Source organism: Chlorocebus sabaeus, chromosome 1 (genome assembly GCF_047675955.1).
Source record: "Chlorocebus sabaeus isolate Y175 chromosome 1, mChlSab1.0.hap1, whole genome shotgun sequence".
Classification (NCBI taxonomy): domain Eukaryota; kingdom Metazoa; phylum Chordata; class Mammalia; order Primates; family Cercopithecidae; genus Chlorocebus; species Chlorocebus sabaeus.
In genome coordinates, this window is record NC_132904.1 from 34,401,281 (window position 1) to 34,424,682 (window position 23,402).

Sequence of the window (23,402 nt, forward strand, 5' to 3'; positions counted from 1 at the left end):
AGACTGTTATCTCCATATACTCTGGCAACTAGGAAGAGCTTTTAAATGTTTTTATGCAGAACTAGAAATGCACAAGCTTGTATTAATATGAAAATTGTGATTTAAAGTTGAAAATTCTCATTATCTTAAATGAAAATTGTTGCTCCAGGATGATCTATGGATCCAGATGTTACTTCCTGGGAGTTAACACACCATTGTTTGAGAGTTACAGCCCTGCACTCCTCTTTTTATCTCACCTCTGCTGCTCAGGGGCTATGGTGGATGAGCTGATGATGGTAAGAGGGGCAAGTGAGGAAGGGATATGCCCCATGATCTTGTCTCTTCCTCCTTCCCCTGCCAATTCTGGATCCCTGCCCACCTCCTCTTCAGCTCATCAATAGTGCCATGCCAATGTGGTAGGCAGCATAATGACCCCCTCCCTAAAGATGTCCACATCCTAATCCCAGAAATATGTGAATGTCACCTTACATGGAAGAGAGAATTTTGCAGATGTGATTAAATTAAGGGCCATGAGATGGGAAGATTATCTTGGATTAGCGGAGAGGGCTCAGTGTAATCACATGGGTCCCCACAACTGGGAGGCTGGAGGGTCAGAGTGCGAGGAGTTGTGGCCACAGAAGCAGAAGTCAGAGTAATTTAGGGCCGGGAGCCAAGGAATGCGGGAAGCCTCTAGAAGCTGTAAAATGCAAGGAATTAGATTCTCCCTCAGAGCCTCCAAAAGAAACCAGCGTTGCCAATACCTTGGTTTTAGTACAGTGAGACTAATTTTGGACTCCTGGCTTTCAGAACTATAAGATAATAAATGTGGGTTGTTTTGTTACAGCAGCCATAGGAAACCAATATAGTAGGATAGAGTAAGCCTAGATTTCCTCTAAAATGTGAATGAATTTTCTCTCTCTTTCTCTGTTGCAAAAGAGAGAAACTTTTATCCCTTTGAAAATTTCCCACTCCAGCTTCAGAATAACCATGGGTTTGAGACATGACAGCAAGGGACCAATGTAAGACAGGGGTGGACCTGCCCTTCGGATGTTTCCTAAAGTGACGTTCAAGGAGATTGGTTTCCAGGGTTTATTCTGGCATGGTAGTTAAGTACAGGTCTCCCTGTGACTTTGGAAATCTTTAACCTCTTTTGGCCTCAGTTTCCTCATCTATAAAATAAGGTTAATCACAGCACTGACCTCAAAGAGATGCTGTGTGTATTGAGTTCATGTACATGAAATGTTTCATATAGTACATGCTACTGGCAAGCTCTATGTAAATATTAGCTCTTATGAATAGCCATTATTTTTTAAAAGTGAAACAGAATTTATAGGGGGTCCAATATGTTTGGAACATGATCCATTACATCAAACAGAATTCTTTTCTGCAGTGTTTCTCAGAATCTTTACTATGGTAATGTTCACTTTATACCTTAAAATTGGAGGAAAAATGCAAGAACATTTCTCAAACTTATTTAACCATAGAACGCTTTCTGATCTGTAACAATCTCAGCAAATCAGATTTATTGGACATAGTATGAGAAATACTGCCCTGGAAAGTTACACCAGGAAACCTTAGTTCACCTCTCTCCAACTCATGGTCCCTGTACCCAGCTTCTAGAGTCATCACCGAACTGGAGACTGGGGACCCCCATCAGAACAGTGCAAGGAGAAGCATGTCCCTAGTATCAAGAGGTGAAGATTAGAGGCTCTTTTCCATGTTCACATTGTTCTAACATTGTATGTTGTCATATCAATTAGTTTGGCTCCTGGGGACTTGCCTGGGAAGCTAGCATTGTTTCCATACCATGACACTTTAGTTCTAATCAAGCAACCTAGAAATAGGTTAGAATATAGTTTACAAGTTGGGGACCTGTAGTTTAGCTTCAAAGTAATACTGTTGATTTGTGAGCAGATAACCTAGAAATATATACATCGAAATGTTTATTTTACTCTTCGAAGTAAGCAATTTTCAAAAAAGAATTGTGTATTTTATAGGGTGGAGGTATAGCATCGCTAAGTTGTATTCATTCTGGGGCATATGGTAAAAAAAAAACAAAACAAAACACTAGTGTCATTACTTTGCACAGGCATGCCTTGTATAAATATAGGAAATCTAACTTCTGGGGAATTTCATTTCAAGAAATCAGACCTGGCTCACATAAAGATACCTTTCAAAAATGAAATATAGCAAATTTAGTCAAGCTCAGGCTGTTTTGTTTTGAAAGCTATAAAGAAGTAAACTATAACCCACTTTATTTTTAGCAGACACCTCTAGAAAACCTTGCACAATGTTCTATTTATAAAACAGAGTCAGTTTTCATGCAAAGTTGCTTAGTAATAAGAGAAAAGAGCAAGACTGAGTATCAGAAAAATGCAATGTTTCTGTTTTCAAGATTCCTTGAATTCATCAGCATCTCTTTAAGACACAGCAAAGCAATTGATCTGGTTTTAGTTTTGACTAATGAGAGGTTACCTGGAGATTGATAAATTGTGCTTAATATTCTAACTGGGTAGATTGGAGCTTAATGAGTAACACCCTTGGGGGAAAAAAATGGTTTTTCGTTTTGTTTTGTTTTTTTGTTTTTTGTTTTTTTGGGACAGAATCTTGCTCTATTGCCCAGCCTGGAGTGCAGTGGTGCGATCTTGGCTCCTTGAAATCTCTGCCTCCTGGGTTCAAGCAATTCTCTCTCACACCTCAGCCTCCCACGTAGCCGGGATTACAAGTGCCTGCAATCACACTTTTTTTTTTTGTATTTTTAGTAGAGATGGGGTTTCCCCATATTGGCCAGGCTGGTCTTGAACTCATGACCTCAGGTGATCCAACCGCCTTGGCCTCCCAAAGTACTGGAATTACAGGTGTGAGCCACCATGCCCAGCTGAAAAAAAGTGGAATTTGAAATGAAGGTGCAGTCTTTCTCTTATGAGTTATGCCACTGAGTAAGCAACACAGGACCTAAATAATTATCAGGTTATTTCAGTATCACATTATATAGAACATTTATAATTTCATCATCCTTCAAGGTGTTAACAACAACAACAACAACAACAACAACAAAACACACACACACACAGAAAGAAGAAACCTTGGAAAAACAGAGAAGAAACCTTGGTTGAGTAAATTCAATGGCTATAGAAGATTCTAGAAACTGAAAGTAATGACCCAGTACAACTAGAATGTAGTGTAGGAAGCAGGCAGTTTCCACCATCTGTTTTATCATTCTGATCAATTATGTATCATGCTGTTTCCTAATCTTTACAATAACAATAAAGCCAACATTTATTTAGGGGTTGTTGTGTGCCACACACTCTGCTAGGAGTTTCATGTGGATTATTTCATTTAATGTTCCCAACAATGTATCATTGCCATAGATAATATAATTATCTCCGTCTTACAGATTGAGAAACAGATTCAGAGAGGTACAGCAGCTTACCCAAGTTCAAACCTCTGGAGGCGTTAAAGCTGGTTCAGACACAGGTCTGACTTCAGGGCTGCACTGTTAAGTGCTACCTGGCTCCTCACAGAGCCAACAGTGAACCAACAGAGAATACACACACGCTCTGTGTCAGAGGCTCAATGTAGAGACAGAGGTTGATCTCTAGTCTGCCTTTTTATCGTAATAATCCAAGAAAGCATAGGAATCCCCCCCCCAAAAAATCCACATCATCCATGACAAAAAGAATGGCTTTCCTGCTTTTCTTCACATTTTTCGCAGCCATTTCTTAGCTTCGGAAAACTTAGGTGTGCTCATCTCACCTTGCATATATATACTGCGTATATTTTAGACACAATTGTGTGTTTACCTGGCTGCCTCCTCATCCTCTTTCATCTCTAATTTTGATTTTTCCTGAATACAGAACCTGGTGGGAAGTCATAGTTCCGCAAGTGTACAATAGGTGAATGGAAGAGCATGTCCAGATGCAGACTGTACATAGACTCTAACATGGTGTGCAGTGTGTGCTGTGGGCTGGTTTCTCTCAAGCAACGTGAAGTCTTAAAGGATTTTCTGTGTTGCCACCTAGTCTTCAGAATTAACATTTGGATAATACGTATTCTACTGGATATTCCAATTTTGGCAATTTTTTTAACCATTCTTTTTTCTGCAGAATTTAGAAAGAATTGTTCCTAGTATTTTGTTGTTATAAATTACACTGTGATGAACAACTCTGTGCATGGTGTTTTTACTTAATTTTGGATTATTTCATTAGGATGTAATTTCTAGACAGGGATTACTGAATCACAGTATAAGCATTATAGATGGCCTGTGACAGCATTTTCCGATATGAATATAATGTGAACTACATATGTAATTTTACATTTTCTGGTAGCCACATTAAAAAGTAAAAACATAAAATGAAATTTGGTTTAATGATATATTTTATTTAACACAATTATCAAAAACAAATCATTTAAACATGTATTCAGTATAAAAACTATTAAAGTATTTTCACGTTTTTTTAAATGAAGCATCCAAAATATGATGTGTGTTTCACACTCACAGCACATCTCCATTCAGACTAGCTACATCTCAGGTGCTCAGTAGCCACATAAAACGGCTATCATATTGGGCAGCACAGGCCTGTGATATGTCTAATCCAGTATTCTAAAATGACCTTTGCTTTTTAAAAGCTGAACCTTCATCTGCCTTGCCCTTTCCTAACCTCCTCCAGTCACACATATTATCTGGCTCATTCCCTTGGGCACTTATTTTAAGCTATCTTGACTTTTTCATTGTTATGAATATTTTCTTGACCTCTATTTTGTGTCAGACACTGTGCTAGATCTTGGGGGACACCAAGATAAATAGGATTTGGTTTGCAACCCGTTGGGAGAATATAGACATACCCGTAACACGACGTGGATTCAAGTGCTTGTTGGAATGAGGTGGGAAATAATTTTGAGAAAAAGACACACACAAGCAAGTAATAATGCAGAGCATGACAAATTCCAGAAATGAGGATTAAACAAAGGGCTGAGGGGATTGGGGAAAGCTTCTTGGGGAAAATCTAATTATGAGTTGAGCCTTGAGGGCTCAGTGAAATTTTAATGGGCCGAGATAGGGGAGAACAGTTTTGCCTGTGACGATCTTGTTATCCCAACCAGATGGCAGGTTGGTGAAGAGTGGGGCATTGCCTCGCATTGCATTTAGATCTCCCCAGAGCGCCCTGCCAGAGTTTTGCAATAGAAGGTGCTCAATAATGTTTGTTGAGCCCAATTAATAATATATGGTTGGCTGGCACACAGTGAGGGAGACACCGGGTCTGTGTGCTTGCTTTAACCTCTGAATTGAAGGGCAGCCTAAGCTTTTTACTCATTCCTCTGATTGTGTGTACTGCCAGTTTGCAGTCACAGTTTTCTCACTTTACTAAATCGGTCTGGACTGAAACTAGTCGTTTAGAGCCAAAATGGTAGATAAATGGGGGCTAACACTTTAACTTACGTCTGACCTCCTTGTCACTTATTCCAATTCCCCCAAGCTTTCAAACGGCACAAACAGGCCACAGGGACAAGAAATGACATGGGAATTAGAAGACACTTATCAGAAGGTGCTTTCTTTTTGTTTGCAACTCACACATACAGGCCTTTGTTTGACAATCTTGCTAGAGCCTTAGGAATTTTTGTCTTCATTCCACAGGTAAGGAGACAGGAATTCAGAGAGGGTACCTCTTCAAGGTTACATAGCAAGTAAATTGGAAAAGTCATCACTAGAACTTCTCTTTTCTATCTCCCAAGTCACATCTTCTTTTTATTCGCAGTTGGCCCACCCATATCAAATGCCATCTTCCATTGCTTTGTGACAGATCTACTCAATTCTTTGGTATCCACATCCTACAACTGAAAAGTAGACAAAAGGTAAACTTGGAGGTGATACGAAGTGTGGAGAAGATAAGTTAGGGAATAAAAACCAAAGGGTTGGTGATATTAATATCTATAATGATATTAACATTCATAATGATGATTATAAGAGTCACCATTTAATTCTTAATCTATATAGGCAGGCTATCTGCTAAATGTATTACATATATTATAATGTTTAATCTGCACAACACACATGTATGGTTGTTATTCTTATGTCCATTTTGTGGATGGGAAAACTGAGATCAAACAGATGAGCTTATCCAAGGTCATGTTGCTAAGTAGAAAGCAGTTGGAATTTGAATCCGGACCTAACTTCTAACCCTCTTAACTTAATCATTGCACTACAAAGTTCTGGTTCATGCCAGCCTAGCTTGGATAACCTTAGACAAGTCACTATAACTTCTATTTATCTTTTACTTTTAGAGACAGCCAAGGCTGGAGTGCAGTGGTGTGATCAGAGCTCACTGCATCTTCAAACTCCTGATCTCAAGGGATCCTCCCTCTTCAGCCTCTCAAGTAGCTGGGACAACAGTCATGAGCCCCCATGCCCGGCCCCCAAAATCCTATTTATGTAGGCTGTTTTTCCCAAAATTAATACTTTGCTCACCTCTTGGTGAACTGATAAATGTGACGATTATTTGTAAGTAGCAAAGTGGCATACAGATATATAATGTGTACATTTAAACTGAAATTTCTCAATCAGATGAGAGATATATACCAGCAACAGAGTGATGTCTGGCACTAAGCAGGTGCTCAATAATGTGGCTTATATTCATTCCATGGATGAATTTAAGACTTTCGTTGCTGAAGATGCTTTTTTATTGCCACATATGCAAACGGGCGGTAGAGAGAAAGAAGGCAGGCTGTATGTCAGCTTCCTGAGCAAAAGTCCCCAAATCCACTAATTTCCCTACCCCCTTAATACTCCAGGGCATTAAAGGGATGTAGCTAGGGAAGAAACCACCTTAGAAAAAGTAGAGTCGAAGTAGATGTTGAATTCTCCAAATTCTTCCATCCATGCTCCACTTGCATTTAGTCATCTGGAGAGTTTTACACTTAATAAATTTTTTTCCCCAAATGATATATAGTCATTATAGAAAAATTTTTAAAAAAAGAAACAGAAAGGGAAAAAAATTCACATCACCCATAATCGTTCCCCTCTTCCTTCACCTCCAGAGATAACCTAACCATTAGGCATGTCCGTCTGTTTCTTTTTCTTCAAAGTGATTTTTACATGCTTGAATTCATAGTGATACATGAAAGGTAATACTTTGCTTTTCCACTGACCGTCCAGGAATACACATTTTCTCATGAACTTACAAACTCTTCATGAACATTCATTCTTAACTCAATTCAGCTGACAAATACGCATCTTCTCTGTGCCAGGTGACGGGGACACAGTAGTGAGCCAGACTCATTGAGTTTCCAATCGACCTTACGTTTAATGGCTGTATGGTATTTTATTGTCCACTTACCAACGTCCCCTTTGGGTCTATTTTTCAGGTAGCAGGCTTTCTTACCAGGAAAATGCTCCCTAGTTGTATCCCCTTGATGATACCCTAGAATATTAAATAGCATACAAAAGAAAGCAGTATTAGCAACATAAATGTGTAACAACACACACACAAACACATTCTAAATGAAACCAAACATAATAAAATTGGGAATTCTCCTGTATTGGTGGGCAGAGATTTCATCAGTTCCTACTTGTTTATTAACATCAATTCTTGAGAGTTCACTATGTAACAAGACAAAATTCAGCTACTCCTGAACCTACCTTTCCTCTTTTTCTTATTTTGTTGGGGAACCTAAGTTAGAAAAACAATCTACCTGCCTGGTTGCCTTGACATGCCTAAAGGGTGGGATGGGGCAGGGGAGGCACAGGTATTACCTGTGAATTTCCTGAGTACTTGGCGGTCTTCCCACCTCCTCCCCTGTCCTGTTTATCCTGTGCTCTGGAGCCTGCCAGGCATGTGACACACGCCACCCTTGCAGGCTCAGTCTCTAGTAGGATGTGGGTTTTTGTGTGTTGTAGTCCTAGTTGCAGCTGCAGAGCCTTATTAGGGAATGTATAGGAGGAAATGGAAGGACCTCCCTCCCGCTCACACCAGTCCTGTCACAGATGCCCCAGGTCACCTCCTGGCCTCAGGGCCTGTCTGCATTTAGAACTGCTGGATTAATTTTCACATCATTCTGATGTTCCCCAAGCTCCTCTGAAATTAGGTTGTTTAAAAAAGAAGGACAAAGTTTAAAGACTTCTGTCTAGGGCAGTGCTACCTATGAACTGGCTGGCTGTGGATTTGTTCTGCAAACTGTATTCAATTTCATTTTCTCAGCACCTACCATGCCAGAACCTGGCTCATTATGGGCATCCAGGTGATGTCTGTTGAAGGAGTGTATACCCTGGGAGGCACCTTACTGAGCCAATCCCCACTGGGCTTACAATCCAGTAACTGTGCACTTCACAAAGAAAGGGACTGGGACTTCTTATCCAGGTCTCTCTTTGGTTAAGCTTAGTGCCTGGCACATACTGGGCATTCAGAAACCTTCTTAGATGAAAAAAATGAATTCTGCATACCCATACAATGGCATATCATTCAGCCATAAAAAGGAATGAATTTCTAACACATGTTACAATATGGAAGAACCTTGACAACATTATGCAAAGTGAAATAAGCCAGACTATTACTGTCTAATTCCACTTACATGAAGTACCTAGAATCGTTAAATTCATAGAGACAAAGGATAATAGTGGTTACTAGGGGCTGGGGGAGAAGGAATGGAGGAGTTAGTGTTAAATGGGTACAGACCTATTTAGGATGATGAAAAGAATTTGGAGATGGATAGTGGTGGTGAAAGTAATCGAAAGTAATGGCAAAAACAGCAATTACTTTTGCACCAACCAAATACTTATTGCTACTGAATTACATGCTTAAAAGTGGTTAAAATGGTAACTTTCGTGTTATGTATATTTTACCACAATAAAAAGACTGCCACGAAGAAAGGAAAAGAGAAGACAAATATCCCTTTTCTTTACATCTACTTCTCTCCATCTGTTAAGCCTCCCTTTTTCTTTCAAACCTGGATAATGGGAGCTGTGAGATTCCTCTCTGAGGAATTCTCCCTGCCGAGGATTGGACATCAGTGCAGGTCCCACTGGGGGCTGCTAAGTTCGCCGCCTTTCCTCTTGTCAGGGTCCCAGGGCTGAACAGGACCAGCCCTTGTTTTAACTGAGGGCACCCTGGTACGCTGTCCTTTGATTTCTGCAGCAGCAAAACAAAGAGCCACTTATGTAAGCACCAAGTCATGTCCAAAATCTGCCTCACCTGTCCACCAAGACAGAAGTCCTGCCATGATCTTTCTTCTGCCCTGTCAGGCTCTCTTTGCATGATGGATGGGTGTCGCGTTTCTTACAGCCGCGTAGAAGGAAGCAGATTGAAAATATTCCCCTTCCTGCTATGAACTTGTTTACAAGATTAAAGGCAGGTATGCTTGAGAGGGCTGGGCAGACACTATAGGATTATTTTTAATAATTCAGAGCACACCAAGTTCGAAAACTGGTCATGATGTCTTTTGCTTCTTGGTTTCTACAGCAAACTCTGCTTACACTACCTCCTTTCCAGCAGGGGAAAGGAAAATCGGTAACAGAGGCTTAATTCTGACACTTGTTCTTTATTAGTTCCAAAAAAGGGACACAGCGGGTGTGTTTGTAAAGATGTCCGCGTATGCTGCCTGGGTTTAAGAAGCCCCCACGAGTAGCTCATGGGGCTCAGGTGACCACCTCAGGCACAATTTGTTCCTTTCCTGTCCATGACACACAGACCACATTATTCACTCAGGCCTGCCTTTTATCAACACAATATCTCTTTTCATCCCAAGGACCTCATAACGAAAGACCAAGCTACAAAGTCGTAGTGAAGAGATGGGACCAGACAGCTGGTGAAAGAGAAGCCAGCACTGCCCTTTGGAGGCAGCTGGGCCGGTGGTTTGGGCTAGCCAGGCTTCCCAAGCAGCTGCACAGGGTGGACATCTTGCCCTGATGTTAAGTTTTCCTTCCCTCTCCTAGCGATGTCAGTTGGTGTGTGTGTGTGTCTCTTTGCTGCACAAGGTGTGAAGTTGCTCTGTGGGCTAATGCTAGACATCTTCTGAATTGTGCAGAAGAGAAACTTCCAGGCTGCCCAGAGGAGGGACTTGGGAGTTGGGGGCGGGGTGGTACTTGCCTTCCCAAACAAAATCCAGAGCTAAGAAGGGAAAATGAGGCAGGGAGGCGAGGGAGCAGGGGCCAGGTGTCTGCCTTTCATCTGGATATTCAGGATGACACATCTGGTGCCAGGGAAACTGCTATTTCTAACTGACGGGGAAGCTTTGCAGTCAAGGGAGGGCTGAGCTGTCAGGTGAGCTAGAGATCAAGAATTATCATGACAGCTTCATGGCATGTGAAAGGCGCTGTGAAGTGCAGTATGATTTTAACCAGCGGTGGTTAAATTAGCTTCTCTTGGACCTGGTGTGATGTGCAGTCGGAGAGGGGCCGATGGCGGCTGGGAGTGCCAGGCGTGAAGAAGGTTGCAATTCAGAAGGGCTACTACCATTTAGAAAAGAAAGTGTATGTGAAAATTGGCTCTCCGTTTCTGAGTTTTGCTTAATAGAGGTGCCTGGCAGCAGTGATGGCATTAATTAGTAGCTTGTCAATTCCTTCGGTGAACCTCTCTGCGCCCCCTATTATAAATATTCCAAGGACCCAAAGTAACCCCTTGTCTGAACTTCCCCAATTTAAGATCTTGTCAAAATCTAACCACCTGTACTAGCTGGCTAAGCAGCCTTGACTAACCGTTTTGCCCTGTGCTCTTGCATTCCACAGGATTGTCTATGCAAGACTGAGCCAGTGAGGGAACGAGCGAGTGAGCGAGTGAGCGAATGGCTTTCTGAAAAACTTCCACTCAAAAGTGAACTGAGGAAGTGCCTTTTAATAAGTAATCAGCCAGAGGAAATCAGGCTCTGTCTAGCCATCCAGTAATGCTTGCCTATTCATTGGGGACTTTTCAAAAGTCTGGAGCAGGAGGGTCTATGATTTGATGAGCCATTGCTTGGGAAATTCTAGGAAGAAAAAAATAATATGAGCAATTTTGTGTGTGTCTGTATATATGTACACACACATACATGCGTGTTAAAATATATCATATGTAAATTAAAGGCGGTACATTAACCCTGTGTGCCAAAAATTTTACAAAAGTTCACTCATTTTATCCACATAGGCAAACATTCTGTTTTTATTTGTAAAAACTGAAGTCCAGAGAAGCCAATAATTGGCCAGTCTGGAACTTGAACGTGGGTCTGTTTGACTCCATAATCCATGCTCTTAACCACTGCCTTCAGAATAAGAATGGCTAATTTTTTAAGAGCCTACAGGTCCTCGTTACGCTAAGTGGCACAGCCAGCCTGCCAGCTCCTGAAGTCTGGGTGCTATGTGATCTTTGCACTTTCCCCTTCACAGCTTCTGTGCCAAATCCGAGCAGAGCTGCCCCAAGGCTTCCAAGCTGTAATCCCTGCAGAAGGTGCCCAGGAGACCATAATAATAAGAACCCAAGTCTTTGTGATGCAGCCAGCTCAGGACCTGTCTGTGCATTGAAAATTTGTAGACGTTGATTTGTAACACCAGGGCTGTGACGCTGAGTAGCCCACCTGAGGATAACAGGCACCAACGTCCTGTTTCCAAATCCTGCTTTCCTAGGACGCACCCAGCCCCCACTGAAGTTTCTGGGGGAGTAAATAGCTATTCACCTGTCCAAGCCTCCCTGGATTTATGGTTTGGCAGCTCCCTTCTGCCTGCACCACCGTACTGTGTACTGCAAACACAGATGACCTTTGCAGCGATTTTGTCCCAACTTGCTTCCATAAAGAAAACCTGTTTTGTATTGACATTGTTTGGAGTAAGTTCTGCCTATGTTAACTCCCTTAGCCCCTGCCCCTGGAATTTCAGCCCAGGGAGACGAAGTGCTTGCAATTTCAAGAGCAAGGGGGAGGGTGCCTTGAAAGCATCCCCAGCTTCCATCCATCTGAGTCTTTGGTCCAGTGGCTTCAGGCAGATGGAGTTGCTCCCCTTCCTTCTAGTTTTCGAATCTCTCCCTAGAAGGGAAGAGGTTGCAGGCTCAAATTGGCCCACTGGCAATAGGGTGCTTTGTGGGACATTTTCTTACAAGTTGGTTCCCATGTGGTATTTGTTAGTCACAGCTAATTATTAAGTCCTTTGGCTGAAGCAATAGACATTGTTCCCTTGGATTCCCCCCTCCTCCTTTCCCCCCTCGCCCCCTATTGCCACACAACAAAACCCATTGTGGGGCTCTGGAGGTTGGCTGTGCACGTATTTTCCAGTGAACCCCTGATGGGCTCACTGCTGGGGTTTCATGTTTCAGGTTGAAACTCAACTGGATAAAGCATTATTCATTGGCACTGACACATTCAGTGTTCTGCTCTGTATAGATATTTCTCTCACACTAGACTTGGTCCCTAACAAGCAGTTTAGGTAATTCACTGAGAGCAGTTCACTGCAATTACTCAGAACATGGATAATCTGCACAGGACTATAAAATATTGGGATTTTTAGAACATGGAAAGATCATCAAGTGGCAGGTTTGGCCAGCTGTGCTCAGAGGTGCATGTTGGAAAAGAGGAGGGAGCTGAGTGAGTGAGCAGGCTCCAAGTTTCTTCTTCCCAGTCCCCACCTTTGCATTTGCCCGCTTTGTGCATTGCATTTCTGCATGAGATTTCTACAACCTAAAAGCAATCTTGAAATCCAGTAATTGAGTCCATTCACTCATTCATTTCTCAGGTGAGGAAACTGAACCAGTGGGGAGCTTTTGCTAACCTAAGGTTCAGGTGAGCCAGTGAATTAATAGCATGAGAATTAGCACACACATTTCCCCACTTCTGTATGCCCCATTTGTTATGCCACGCTGAGATAATTCTGGAATCCATCAGTGGCCTGGTTTTCCCACTGCCTGCCACTGTCTTGTGGAAACACCTTACCTAGAGGATTTAGAGGGCTGGAGAGCCCCCAGAACAGCCATATCATACTATGTTTTACCAAAGGCCACCGCAGTTGCACAATTCCATGGCACCTCTTGGAGTTGTACAGTACACAGACTAAGACACTGTATGAAACAGCCTCATTTTTACTTTACCTATGTGAGAGCAGAAACTGAAATTTGGCGAGTAGGTTTTGGTCAGCATTGTGCAACGGAAGAACCCAAGCTTTGGAGCCAGCAGATCCAGGTTCAGATCTTGGCTCTACTACTTACTGGTCCTGGGAACATGGACAAGTTACTTGATATCCCTGATGTTCAAGTTTTTACCTAAAAATAGAGTTGATAATACCTACCTTAAAAATTGCTGTGAAGAACTAAATCCAATAACTTATGTAAAAGTTCTATGTAAAAGCACATCAAGGCCATGATAAATGTTTTTTTTTTTTTCTTTTTTTTCTTTTTTCCCGGAATATAACTGTTCTTCTTCTCATACACCTAAGGATCTGAGTTGAAATAAAAGACAGACATTGTTAAAGTTCACCCTTAACTTGGAAACTTCTGGATTTTGTCACAGCTTAACATTAACCAAATGAAATTTGGGGTCTCTGTAAATATAGGCCATAGGTTTGTCTTATCTTTTACAGAGCACTTATAAAACTGAGGATTTCCTGGGGGAATATGGCTTTGGAGTTTTAAGAGAAAATTCTGCAAGGGAAAACCAGAAAGACTGAAAAATTTAAGCCCTGTTCTTTTGCCTCTGGAAGCCCTTGGGTGTCCTGTGGGATCAAAGGTTGACTGTCCTTGCTGACAGCAAAATCAGATCCCCTCGTTGTACCAACTACCTGAGTGTGTTTGAGACTTGTTAAAATCCTTCTTTATCAGATGTCCAGATGAGAACCATAGGCCCAGAAACTTGTTTTCAAAATCTAGCAAAACAGATGCTTTTGCTTGTTTTTGTCTGCCTCTCTTTGTCCAAAATGTTCACTGAGTTTTCATTGGATTTCGAAGTTGCCTTTTTGTTTTGTTTTTACTTTTAAGACAAACCTTAGAAGAGGGTCACTGTAAAATGAAGAGGAAGGATGGGCATCCCGAATGATAAAAGCTCTATTTTAGACTCTAATAAAAATGTTTAAGAACCTGAAGGTGAAGAATCTTAAAGGACAAGAGAGAAAGACCAATTCATTGAACTCCAAAAGGGTCTACCTGGCATTATCCCCAGGCTTCCAATGCCAGATGCCTCCCAAGCAAATTGAGGTAGGAAAGAGAGCACTACCTTCTCCTCTCTAAAAGCACTGCATCTAACTGAGCAAGGCAGTGTGGCTGGGGCGGGGCTGTGTTGACTGACCATGTGCCATATGTCAACTGAGGCCCAGGGCCACTCCCTGTGCCTGCCTTTTATAGCCAGCTCAGATGTTGTAGGTACTGTATCAATTTTCTATTTCTGTTCTATCAAGTCACAGCAACTTTAGTGGCTTCTAACAACATGTATTTATCTTACAAATATATTGGTCAGAAGTCTGACATGGGTCTCACTGGACTAAAATCCAGGTGTCAGCAGGGCTGCATTTTTTTGGAGAGTCTATAGGAAGATCTGGGTTTTTCTTAACTTTTCCAGCTTCTACAAGTTGCCCACATTCCTTGTCTCCTAGTCTCCTCCTTCTGTGTTCAAAGCCATCAATAGCAGGTTGAGTCCTTCTCACATTGCATCACTCTGATCTTCTTTTCCACCTCCCTTTTCCACTTTTAGGGACCCTTGGGGTTACATTGGGCTGACCTAGATAATCCAGGATAATCTTACTATTTTCAGGTCAGCTGAATTCCATCAGTGACCTTAATTTCCCTTTGCCATGTACAGTAACATTCACAGGTTCTAGGTATTAGGATGTGGACATCTTGGAGTGGAGGAGACATTATTGCTTACCCCAAGTACATATAATAATTGTATATATTAGGACTTCTGAAGTTTCAAGAAACTGGATCTAACTAAAGTTAATAAAAAGAACAAGATTTTACTGGCTCGTAGAAGGAAAAGTTCAGTTGGCTTCGGGTAAAGCTGGATCCACGTGTTCAACAACATCATTAGAGCCCTCTTTTTTTTGTCTGGAGTTTCTTGTGGTGGTTTCTCAAGCAAGGGCTATCTATAGGACAGATAAAATAGCTCCCTGGCAATTCTAGGCTCATATAAGTCTTAAGACTCAGGATCCCAGAGAGAAAAACCATGACCTCTTCTTAGATAGCACCAGCCAAAGCCTGAGGGTGACTCTCGTTGACACAACTTGGGTCATATGTACATCCCTGAGACTCAGTCTAGAGCAGCGATGGAATCAGTTTTACCAGAAGCACATGTACTGAGTGGGAAAGGGAGTGGTTCTCCAAACAAACTCAGATGTTGTCACCAAAAGACGGAGGAAAGATCTGAACAGGCAAAAGCAATAGGTGTCCACTCCACCATGTTATTACTGGATTTCAGAACCATGAAATTGATACATTATTCCAGTTCAGAGCTCATTAGGCTTCAAGCAACAAGATACCCAAACTTGAAAGAGTACAGAAGAGTCTCACCCAGAGCAAGGAGAAAATTAATTCAAATAGTATATAAGAAGAGGAATTGCATAGTGGTAAACATTGGTTTTGGAACCAGACTGCCTGGGTTTATATCCAAGTTGTTAATTGTGTTTACCTAACCCTCTCTGTGCCTCAGTTTCCTCATTGTAAAATAGAGATGATAATAGTGCCCACCTCATGAGTTTGCTGCGAGGCTTAAATGTGTTAATACAAATAAAGTGCTTAGAGTGGTACCTTGACACAGAAAAAGCATTAAATAAAATAATAGCTATAATAATTCTTCTTCTTCTCATATTTTTATTTCTGTTATGAGCAAGCACCCTGGGCATGTCTTAAGGACTTGGAAAGTGGTTAGGAAGCAAGTCTGATACTTTCCTGGTTTCTCCTTTTCTGGCTAGGGCTACACAGTCTCCTCTCTGGAACTTTCTCCACCATATCAGCATGAACTGAGGTTTGCACGTGTACCACAGATTTTTGTATGGCTTTCGATGACCATTCTTCTCCCTCTGGTCTTGACTATATGTGTCCACCACCAAATGAATGCTGTGTCAGTGTTTCTAAGTTCAAATTCTTGAAAGAATCTGATTAGTCTGGCCAGTGACTGGCTTTAAATAAGGGTACACTCCGTTTGATTAACTGTGACTGACAAGGTTAGGGTCACCTTATACACAGGTTTACCTCTTTCATTTGGCATGGAAGGGGCGGGTTAAGCTGAAAGGGTAAGTTGGGCTTGGCCAGAAAATTGACCCACTTGTTTGTTACGTGTATGCCTTAGCAAATTAGAATTTACCCACAGAACAAAATGGAACAGTTTTAAAGAATACTGATAAGATCTAGACCTCTGTTTTGGAATAGGATGACACTGGGAACTACTTAGTTCTAATGTGATTTAGCCTGTAGTATTTGCAGAGAGAAATTGATCAGTCTCCTGTTACCTGTATTTTAAATGGTAGAGACATTTTCAGCACCAATCAGAAATGCTCAGTGGATGGACAAAGACTCATTCCCTTCTACTTGGAACATCAATCTCAAAAACTCATTCCTGGAGCAGAAGTTCCTGGGATTGGAAAAAGCTCACGTCCATTGTCAGGAGAGTAGATTCCAGAGTGACCAGGGATGTCCCCAAATCTTCCTTTTGGTGGCAGGAGAAAAGTTCTACATTTACTTTCTGTTTACTGTGTTCCTTCTCACTTTTCAGAGCCCCCATTTTTTTTGGAAATCTCACTCCAGGGTATACAAACCATCTTAATGGACAGAGGTGTCTGTATCAGAGCCCTCATCCTTTTCTCCAAGGACTTAGTGAGAATCTTTCTGAAAAAGTAGTTCCACAGTGATTGCGAGGGAGAAGGAGTACTGCAGAATTTCTTAGCTGTGAGACACTACAGGAAGGGTGGAAATGCTTTGGATCAGGGCTGGGTATCTTAGGAAGCACTGAGATTTGGGGGAAGACAAAGCATTGTCAAGATTTTGATAGAGGCCTGCTGGGAAAGTCTCCACTGTAAAGGCTCCTGTGCCCCTTTCTAGTGGAACAATTCGTAGGCTCCACGCTTGCTTTCAAATGGATTGGTTTTGAAGCAGTCAACAAAAAAGCATCCTGCTGCCAGGGCCAACCATCAAAAAGAGAAAAGAGAGCAATGCAAACCGTGGGGGAATGTGCGAGAGAGAAATATTGCAGAGCGGAGCCGTGGCTCTGCTGGCCTGATACCATGTGCATTATCTCCCCCAAAGGACCCCGTGGTTTAATGGATGGGGCTTTAACCTACCCAGAGGTCAGTCTCTGCTGGACAAGTGGAACCTCATCCCTGAGGGCATTGACATACTCATGACACATGGACCTCCTCTAGGTAAGTGAAGCAAAGGTTGTCCTTTGTCATCCAGATGCCTTTTTTTTCCAGGCATAATGAATAATGCTTCAGGGACATAATCATTTTCCTCCAAAAAAAAAAAAAAAAAAAGTGAATACGAAAAGAAAAGTCGATGTCTTTAAAGAAACTCAGTATGATAATTAAACTCAGCAGTTCTGCTGGGCTTACAGGTGTTCTTGAAATTAAATTTTTTGATTTAGTCAAGTCAGGGAAAAATCAAATGAGTATGGTGCACCACAGTCTTTTGAGCTTGATAATTTATTTTAAGAACTGTATTCACTTTGGAGTAAGGGGGTGGGGTGGAGAAAGGAAGGAAGATACCGACCTCCCAATCACAGGGCTTTTGAATGGCAATGAAATGATGGAAATTTTTGTTCAAAGGAGCTCATTTTCCTTTTCCATATAATGCTGGAACCTGGGAGACCTTTAGAGTTTAACATTTGAGCTGATAATTTTAGAAAAGAATCCTTTTTTTTTAAGCTGAGGTATTTCAGTAAGAACTTAACGCTGAAAGTTACTTAAGGATACTTATCCTACAGGCACATGGAGCCTGCATCCAGATTTATATTGTCTGTGTGCTTCAAAGCCTACCCACGAGTGAGCCACATTACGGGTCAGAGAATGATCATTTGACTTATTATCTACTAATTTTTCACGAACTTGTTATCTGTTGGTTTAGCTACAGAACATTCTTCAACAAGGACTACCACCCTGATTCCACATCTACTCAGTACTCATTATGCCAGGACCCTTTCTAAACAACTAAGGTGTGCTCAAGAAATTCAGATGTTCCACTTTTAATAGAAGTGTTCGATTTTTTCTTTCTTTTTAAAATTGTGGCTAAACACACACACATACACACATATCACATGAAATCTACCCTTTTAACACATTTTTCAGTGTACAGTGCTTAAAGAGTTTCTTAATCATGTTGGTTTGGAGAGAGGGGAAAAACACTTCATACAAATATAAATAATTTCCACAAATTTTCCTGTGGTTTGGAGTTTTTATCCATGTTACTCCCCTCCTCTGTCATCCCTAAAAAGAAAAGGAAAAAAAACTAACCCTCATTTCCTAATGCAGGTTCAACCTTTGTAGATATTTTCTCCTCCAAGGCACTTGGTGCTTCTCTCCTTCTCTTGCAGGGGAAGTGGCCCATGTTTCACAAAGAAACAGTGGAAGTGAGCACCACAGCGGAGGCCATAGTGGCACGTTTTAGTAATGGGGGAAGTAAGAGAAGAAGAGCCAGCTCTCTTGCAGACATGGGAATTATACAGATTTGCACAGGACCAGCAGTTCCTCACTTTTTTAACACTTCAGAATCACCATTCCCATGCTTTTTCATCATCCCCAGACCACCCCAACCCATGTTTTAAAACATTACACTTGCCAACAACCTTTATCAAGTCATAATTAAGTTCCCTATTTTACAACCGTTAGAGTAGCTACATCATTAAATTGCTGATCAGCACGAGTTACCCAGTGAGAGCACCCTACAGAGTTATCTTTTCAGCTACCTTCATCCTTTTGTCTGAGCAGCCTAATTGGGTGCAGACATGATTCCCCTTTGGTTGTTTATTTCAAGGGACTTGGCCATCTTCAGCAGAGAAACATTTACATGACTGGGGTATTATTTGAAATATAACTTTGAACAGAACAAACTTATCAAGTCATTGATTTTGGTATAAAAGCAAATGGCAATAAGAGTAAGTCTGAACTGTAGACTCCAAGGATTTTAGACATCCCAGAAACTCTTAATAGGGAAGCTAGCATCCCTCTCTTTATGGTAAAGGTGGAGTCAATGAGAGAGTGGCTGTGAGTAGAGAATAGTGACAGCTACATCATCCCAAATAAAAGGTCAGGCAAAGTTTTCATAAGGTATTATTGAACCTTGGTTGATACAGCTATCGGGATTCTTGTGAAAACGTGACATTGGAGAGGGGAGTGGAAAGATTGGCTTTGAATGTCTTCCTACTGGTGAGGGGCGCCACACTGCTGTGGGACTTCACTATTACGGTATGAGTAAGATGCTTTCTCAGATGTTTGCATATGAAATGGAATATATTCCCCCTTCAGGAAAAACACATGCATGAGGTAATATGCCAGTCAATGTACCTTAAGGATTCTGCCCCACCATTTAAAAAGTTTTGAAAATGCTGAATAGATTTTTGCTAGCGACCTCACTTCCATCTATTCTCAGACTCTCTGGTCACTCCTTAAACCCCCACAAATGTGTCTTTACAGAGACACTGAACGTTCATGTGTGCAGTTTGACCCAACAAAGCAGAAAGCTGTTCCTTACTGCCCAGTTATTTCTAAATAATAGAAATAACCTAATGGCGCTGTGGAATGGATTTCCAGAGATTACAATTTAGCCTTTCATCCTACCTGCCTTCTTTATGCCCTATCCTGCTGAGGCGTATGGATTCCATTCCAGGCCATAATCATCCAGATAGCTGACTTTTGCTATAATTGATGTCAGTTTTTATGGATTTTCTGCATTAAGTGTAGAACTAAGTGGCTTTTACTTTAAAAGTAGTCAATTAGCCCCAGCTTGCTGGATGCCACTGTGAGGTCACATTTTTGCCTGTCGCTGGAGAGGACAGGACCACAGCGACAACCTGGCTTTCCAAAGCTTTGGTCATCGGGAACCACAAGAGGTAAGACTTAGTGTATCTAAAGAGAGCTGGGTATCTTGTGACCAGTTTACAGGCAGCCCTCCCAGTCCTTCTTCTTTGAATCATCTTAGAAGTAAACTGCTATAAGAAAGATGTAATAAAAAAGAGAAAGTAACTGAACTGACAGAGAAAGAGATATTATGGGACTGCCGGGAATAAATGTCACTGAGCTCATGAAGATTTGAAACCCATGGCTGAATAAATCAAATCTCTTACAGAAAAAAAAAATGTTAATTAACAGGAAGAAAAAAAAAAATGGAAACCAAAAAAAAAATTTCAAGAATCTAAAGAAGACAAAGTGACGAGTGAGAAGTTTCTTAAAAGCCATTGTGAGCTTTAATGGAGGGGCTAGGATTACAGATAATGTAATAAACCTTCTGTGAGTTATGGCTTCCTGAAAGTCTAAATGAAACCTTACCTGAAGAAAGAAAATTAAGTGTATTGATTGCATTTTGCCCTTAGGTTTTCGAGACTGGGTTCCAAAGGAGCTTCAAAGAGTGGGCTGTGTGGAGCTGTTAAACACGGTTCAGAGGCGAGTCCGGCCCAAGCTCCATGTGTTTGGTGGAATCCATGAAGGTAAGAACAGCGGAAAAGAATTCAAAACATGTTATGTCTCTATCCAAGATCTCAGTCTACAACTAGGAATAACTGGAGTAGTTGTTTTCAAACTTTTTAGCAGCGCGACCCTTTTATAAGATGAAGTCTTATGAGAAATATCTGTATATAAAGCTGATACATATTTTATGTGGACCTTCTCTCTTGTAAGCAGAGTGGAAAGTAGGAAGCACGTCTGGTCTACTTTACTGCAAACCCAGCATTCCCCCTGACAGCTTCTGGAATCTCAGGGCTTTAACGAGGAATGTTTGATAACCACTGCTTTAGAGCAACTCCGAGGTACACAAGGAGTCATTTTCTCCTTAAGAGAGTTAGAAGAAAAGGTCTGGATATTAGAAGATATTTTAAGCCTGTATAGTCCCCTCCTACCTGTAAATATTGTGTTTCATACGGAATTAACACAAAGACCCAGGAAGACAAGGCATTCTCTGAAAAATAGCTTGGGACATGCAGTGAAAGGTATGTAACAGAAGTGGCGGGAACATGCACATTTGCAGGTAGACTTTTCCTTACTAACCTCAGAAAACTATTTCAGACTTCTCAGAAGTCAACAGAGCTATTAGCTCAGGCTGAGGTTAAGCAGAATAATTAAATCTGTCTTAAATGGGAACTGGTCCAGTTGCCGTTTTTCTGCCTTTCAAGGTAAGCTGAGTCAGGTTCACAGAACCAAAAGCCTCACAGGAACCTTCAAGGGATCTGGGTTTTCTCCAACCCACCTTTTTCAAATCATGGGTATCTGGGCTTTGGGACAGACACAAAGCCTTCTTTCAGCAAGCCTAAGGGTTTCTGTCCCTAGCCGACTTTCCCAGTTACACACGCTTGTGTGCAATGGCCGTATTTACGTGGGCAGCCGCTATATTCTCTCCAGCTCCTGCTTATGGCAGCTCTCTGGAGTTATTTATGAATCTGCAGTCAAGTTGAGGTGTTTAAGGCTGTGTGCCTGAGGAAGCAAAAAGCAAAGTTGGCTTTTTCAAAGCCCACAAATCCAGTGGCTTCCTGGTTAGGTGGGTAATAAAGAGCATATTGAAAATCATCCTACTGAGGCCAGAGAAAATTCAGCTTGCTCCAAGTGCAGGTACCAGCTGAGTGGGTGGAAAGCAGGGTGCAGCTCCCAGAGAGTGGATGTCAGCCTGCCCTGGCTTTGAGCTGTGCTCCCTGTAAAGGAGGATACTGCCCTAAGGTATGATGGAGGGAACACCAGTGATGGGGGAGTGCCTGAAGCGGGGACCAGGGAGGTGGGGCCTCATATGTAAACTAAGCAACATTTCTGGGGGACTGTTATTCTGAAAACAGATCTGAATTCCTACAGCATGACTCTGAGTTTGCATTTTATCCTTAAAAAAAAATCATTAATTACCTTTAAACTAGCCAGACAATTGGGGAATTCCACCGAAGCCCCAAAATAATAAACTTGCCTAAAAGGGAGGAGATCATATTCAAATAAACTTGTCTCACTTTTATTCACTTAAGACAGCTGAAGAGGGCAGGAAGAGGGCAAATACCAACCTCTTGATGGAGAGAGATAACAAGACTTTATGACCCCAGAACTAAACAGCGCAGATTTTAAATGCCTCTTTTCTTTTCTTAAGGGATTTTTCCATTGACCCTCATTAAGTTCTCCACAGGCTTACTTGGAGAAATTTTAGCAAATGTGGAAAAAGCCTTTTCAGTTACTTCTATATATCTTGGTAATTTTATTTTTTTCACAGCTATATTTTTATGCGCCATAACAGCCTGATACCCACATAGAATTACAATCTTAGTTGAAGAGGCTATAAGGCAAATATAAGGTATTAAGGGAAATGTGCAAACTTGCAAACATGCTAAGCATTTTAACATAGTAAAAATTATCAAGGGAACATATATACCAAACACCTAGGGAAACAGCTTTCTCCCAATAAATCACTATCCCGGCCCGCGGGATTGTCGAAGCAGGCCCTGGAGGAGGGAGTGGGAATTTGGGGAACAAGAGACACGAGAAATGGAGACAAGACAGTGCTCTGATCAAGTCTCGTTTAATGGCGGTAATGCAGTGCCTTATATACACTTGGAGAGGAAGGGGTTGGGCCAAGGTGGAAATGATCTCATTTCGGAGGGCGTGGCCAGGCAGGTTTCGGTTTCAACGGTCGGACGTCATGTTGCGCCTGCGCTATAAAGTAACAACTTTCGCGCGCGCGGGAAAGATGGGTGAAGAAGAAGCAGGAAGAGCGCCATCTTGTGTGAGGTATTTAATACAGGGGAAAAGGACAAATTTAGGAAGGAGGTGAGAGGTGGAAATGAATAGCGCTCAGGCGTTTAATCGTCAATAATTACTTGCCATGGCCGGGGCGCGCAGCTCCGGACAAATCACAAAAGGTTTATATTGCATATGGGAAGATCTAGTATCCAGGTAGGCTTAGGAAACAGTGACCTAGGGTGATGTTTCTACACATCACTTGGGCATGCGATTAGTGGACACTTTTGAATGAAATGGAATTGTATTAAGGCCACACAATTCAAAAATCATGTATGGTTAACTTTCGTAAAGACAGTTAAGAGATTATTTCATAAATAAGTAAATTAAGTGTCTACATTTCTTAACTCTCAATGCAGTATCCTTTCCCCCTCACCTACCCCATATCACACTTGGAATTTGGCTGTGTTTGCCCCTGAGGAGTAATCCTTCTATCACTCATTTTATTCCCTAGAACTCAACCGTTAACACAAGGCTTTGAAATGAAAATCCTATTTTAAAAGGAGGAAAAAAAGTTTTTCTTTATTCTCCCTGGTAAAGAAATCACAGCCCTTCTTCAACAAGTTTAGCATGGAAATAAAGAAAA

At 41.5% G+C, this 23,402-nt stretch overlaps 1 protein-coding gene across 4 annotated transcripts in view; it reads left to right on the plus strand.

The window, feature by feature from the left end:
• The window catches only part of MPPED2 (metallophosphoesterase domain containing 2), a 179,017-nt gene that overhangs the window by 154,032 nt on the left and 1,583 nt on the right, over window positions 1–23,402 (plus strand). For all 4 annotated transcript variants that reach the window (XM_008003385.3, XM_008003348.3, XM_008003357.2 and 1 more), the window contains exons 5-6: window positions 17,154–17,269; window positions 20,431–20,544. In XM_008003385.3, coding sequence (XP_008001576.1) covers window positions 17,154–17,269; window positions 20,431–20,544 — 230 coding nt within the window. The remainder of the gene's footprint in view (window positions 1–17,153; window positions 17,270–20,430; window positions 20,545–23,402) is intronic.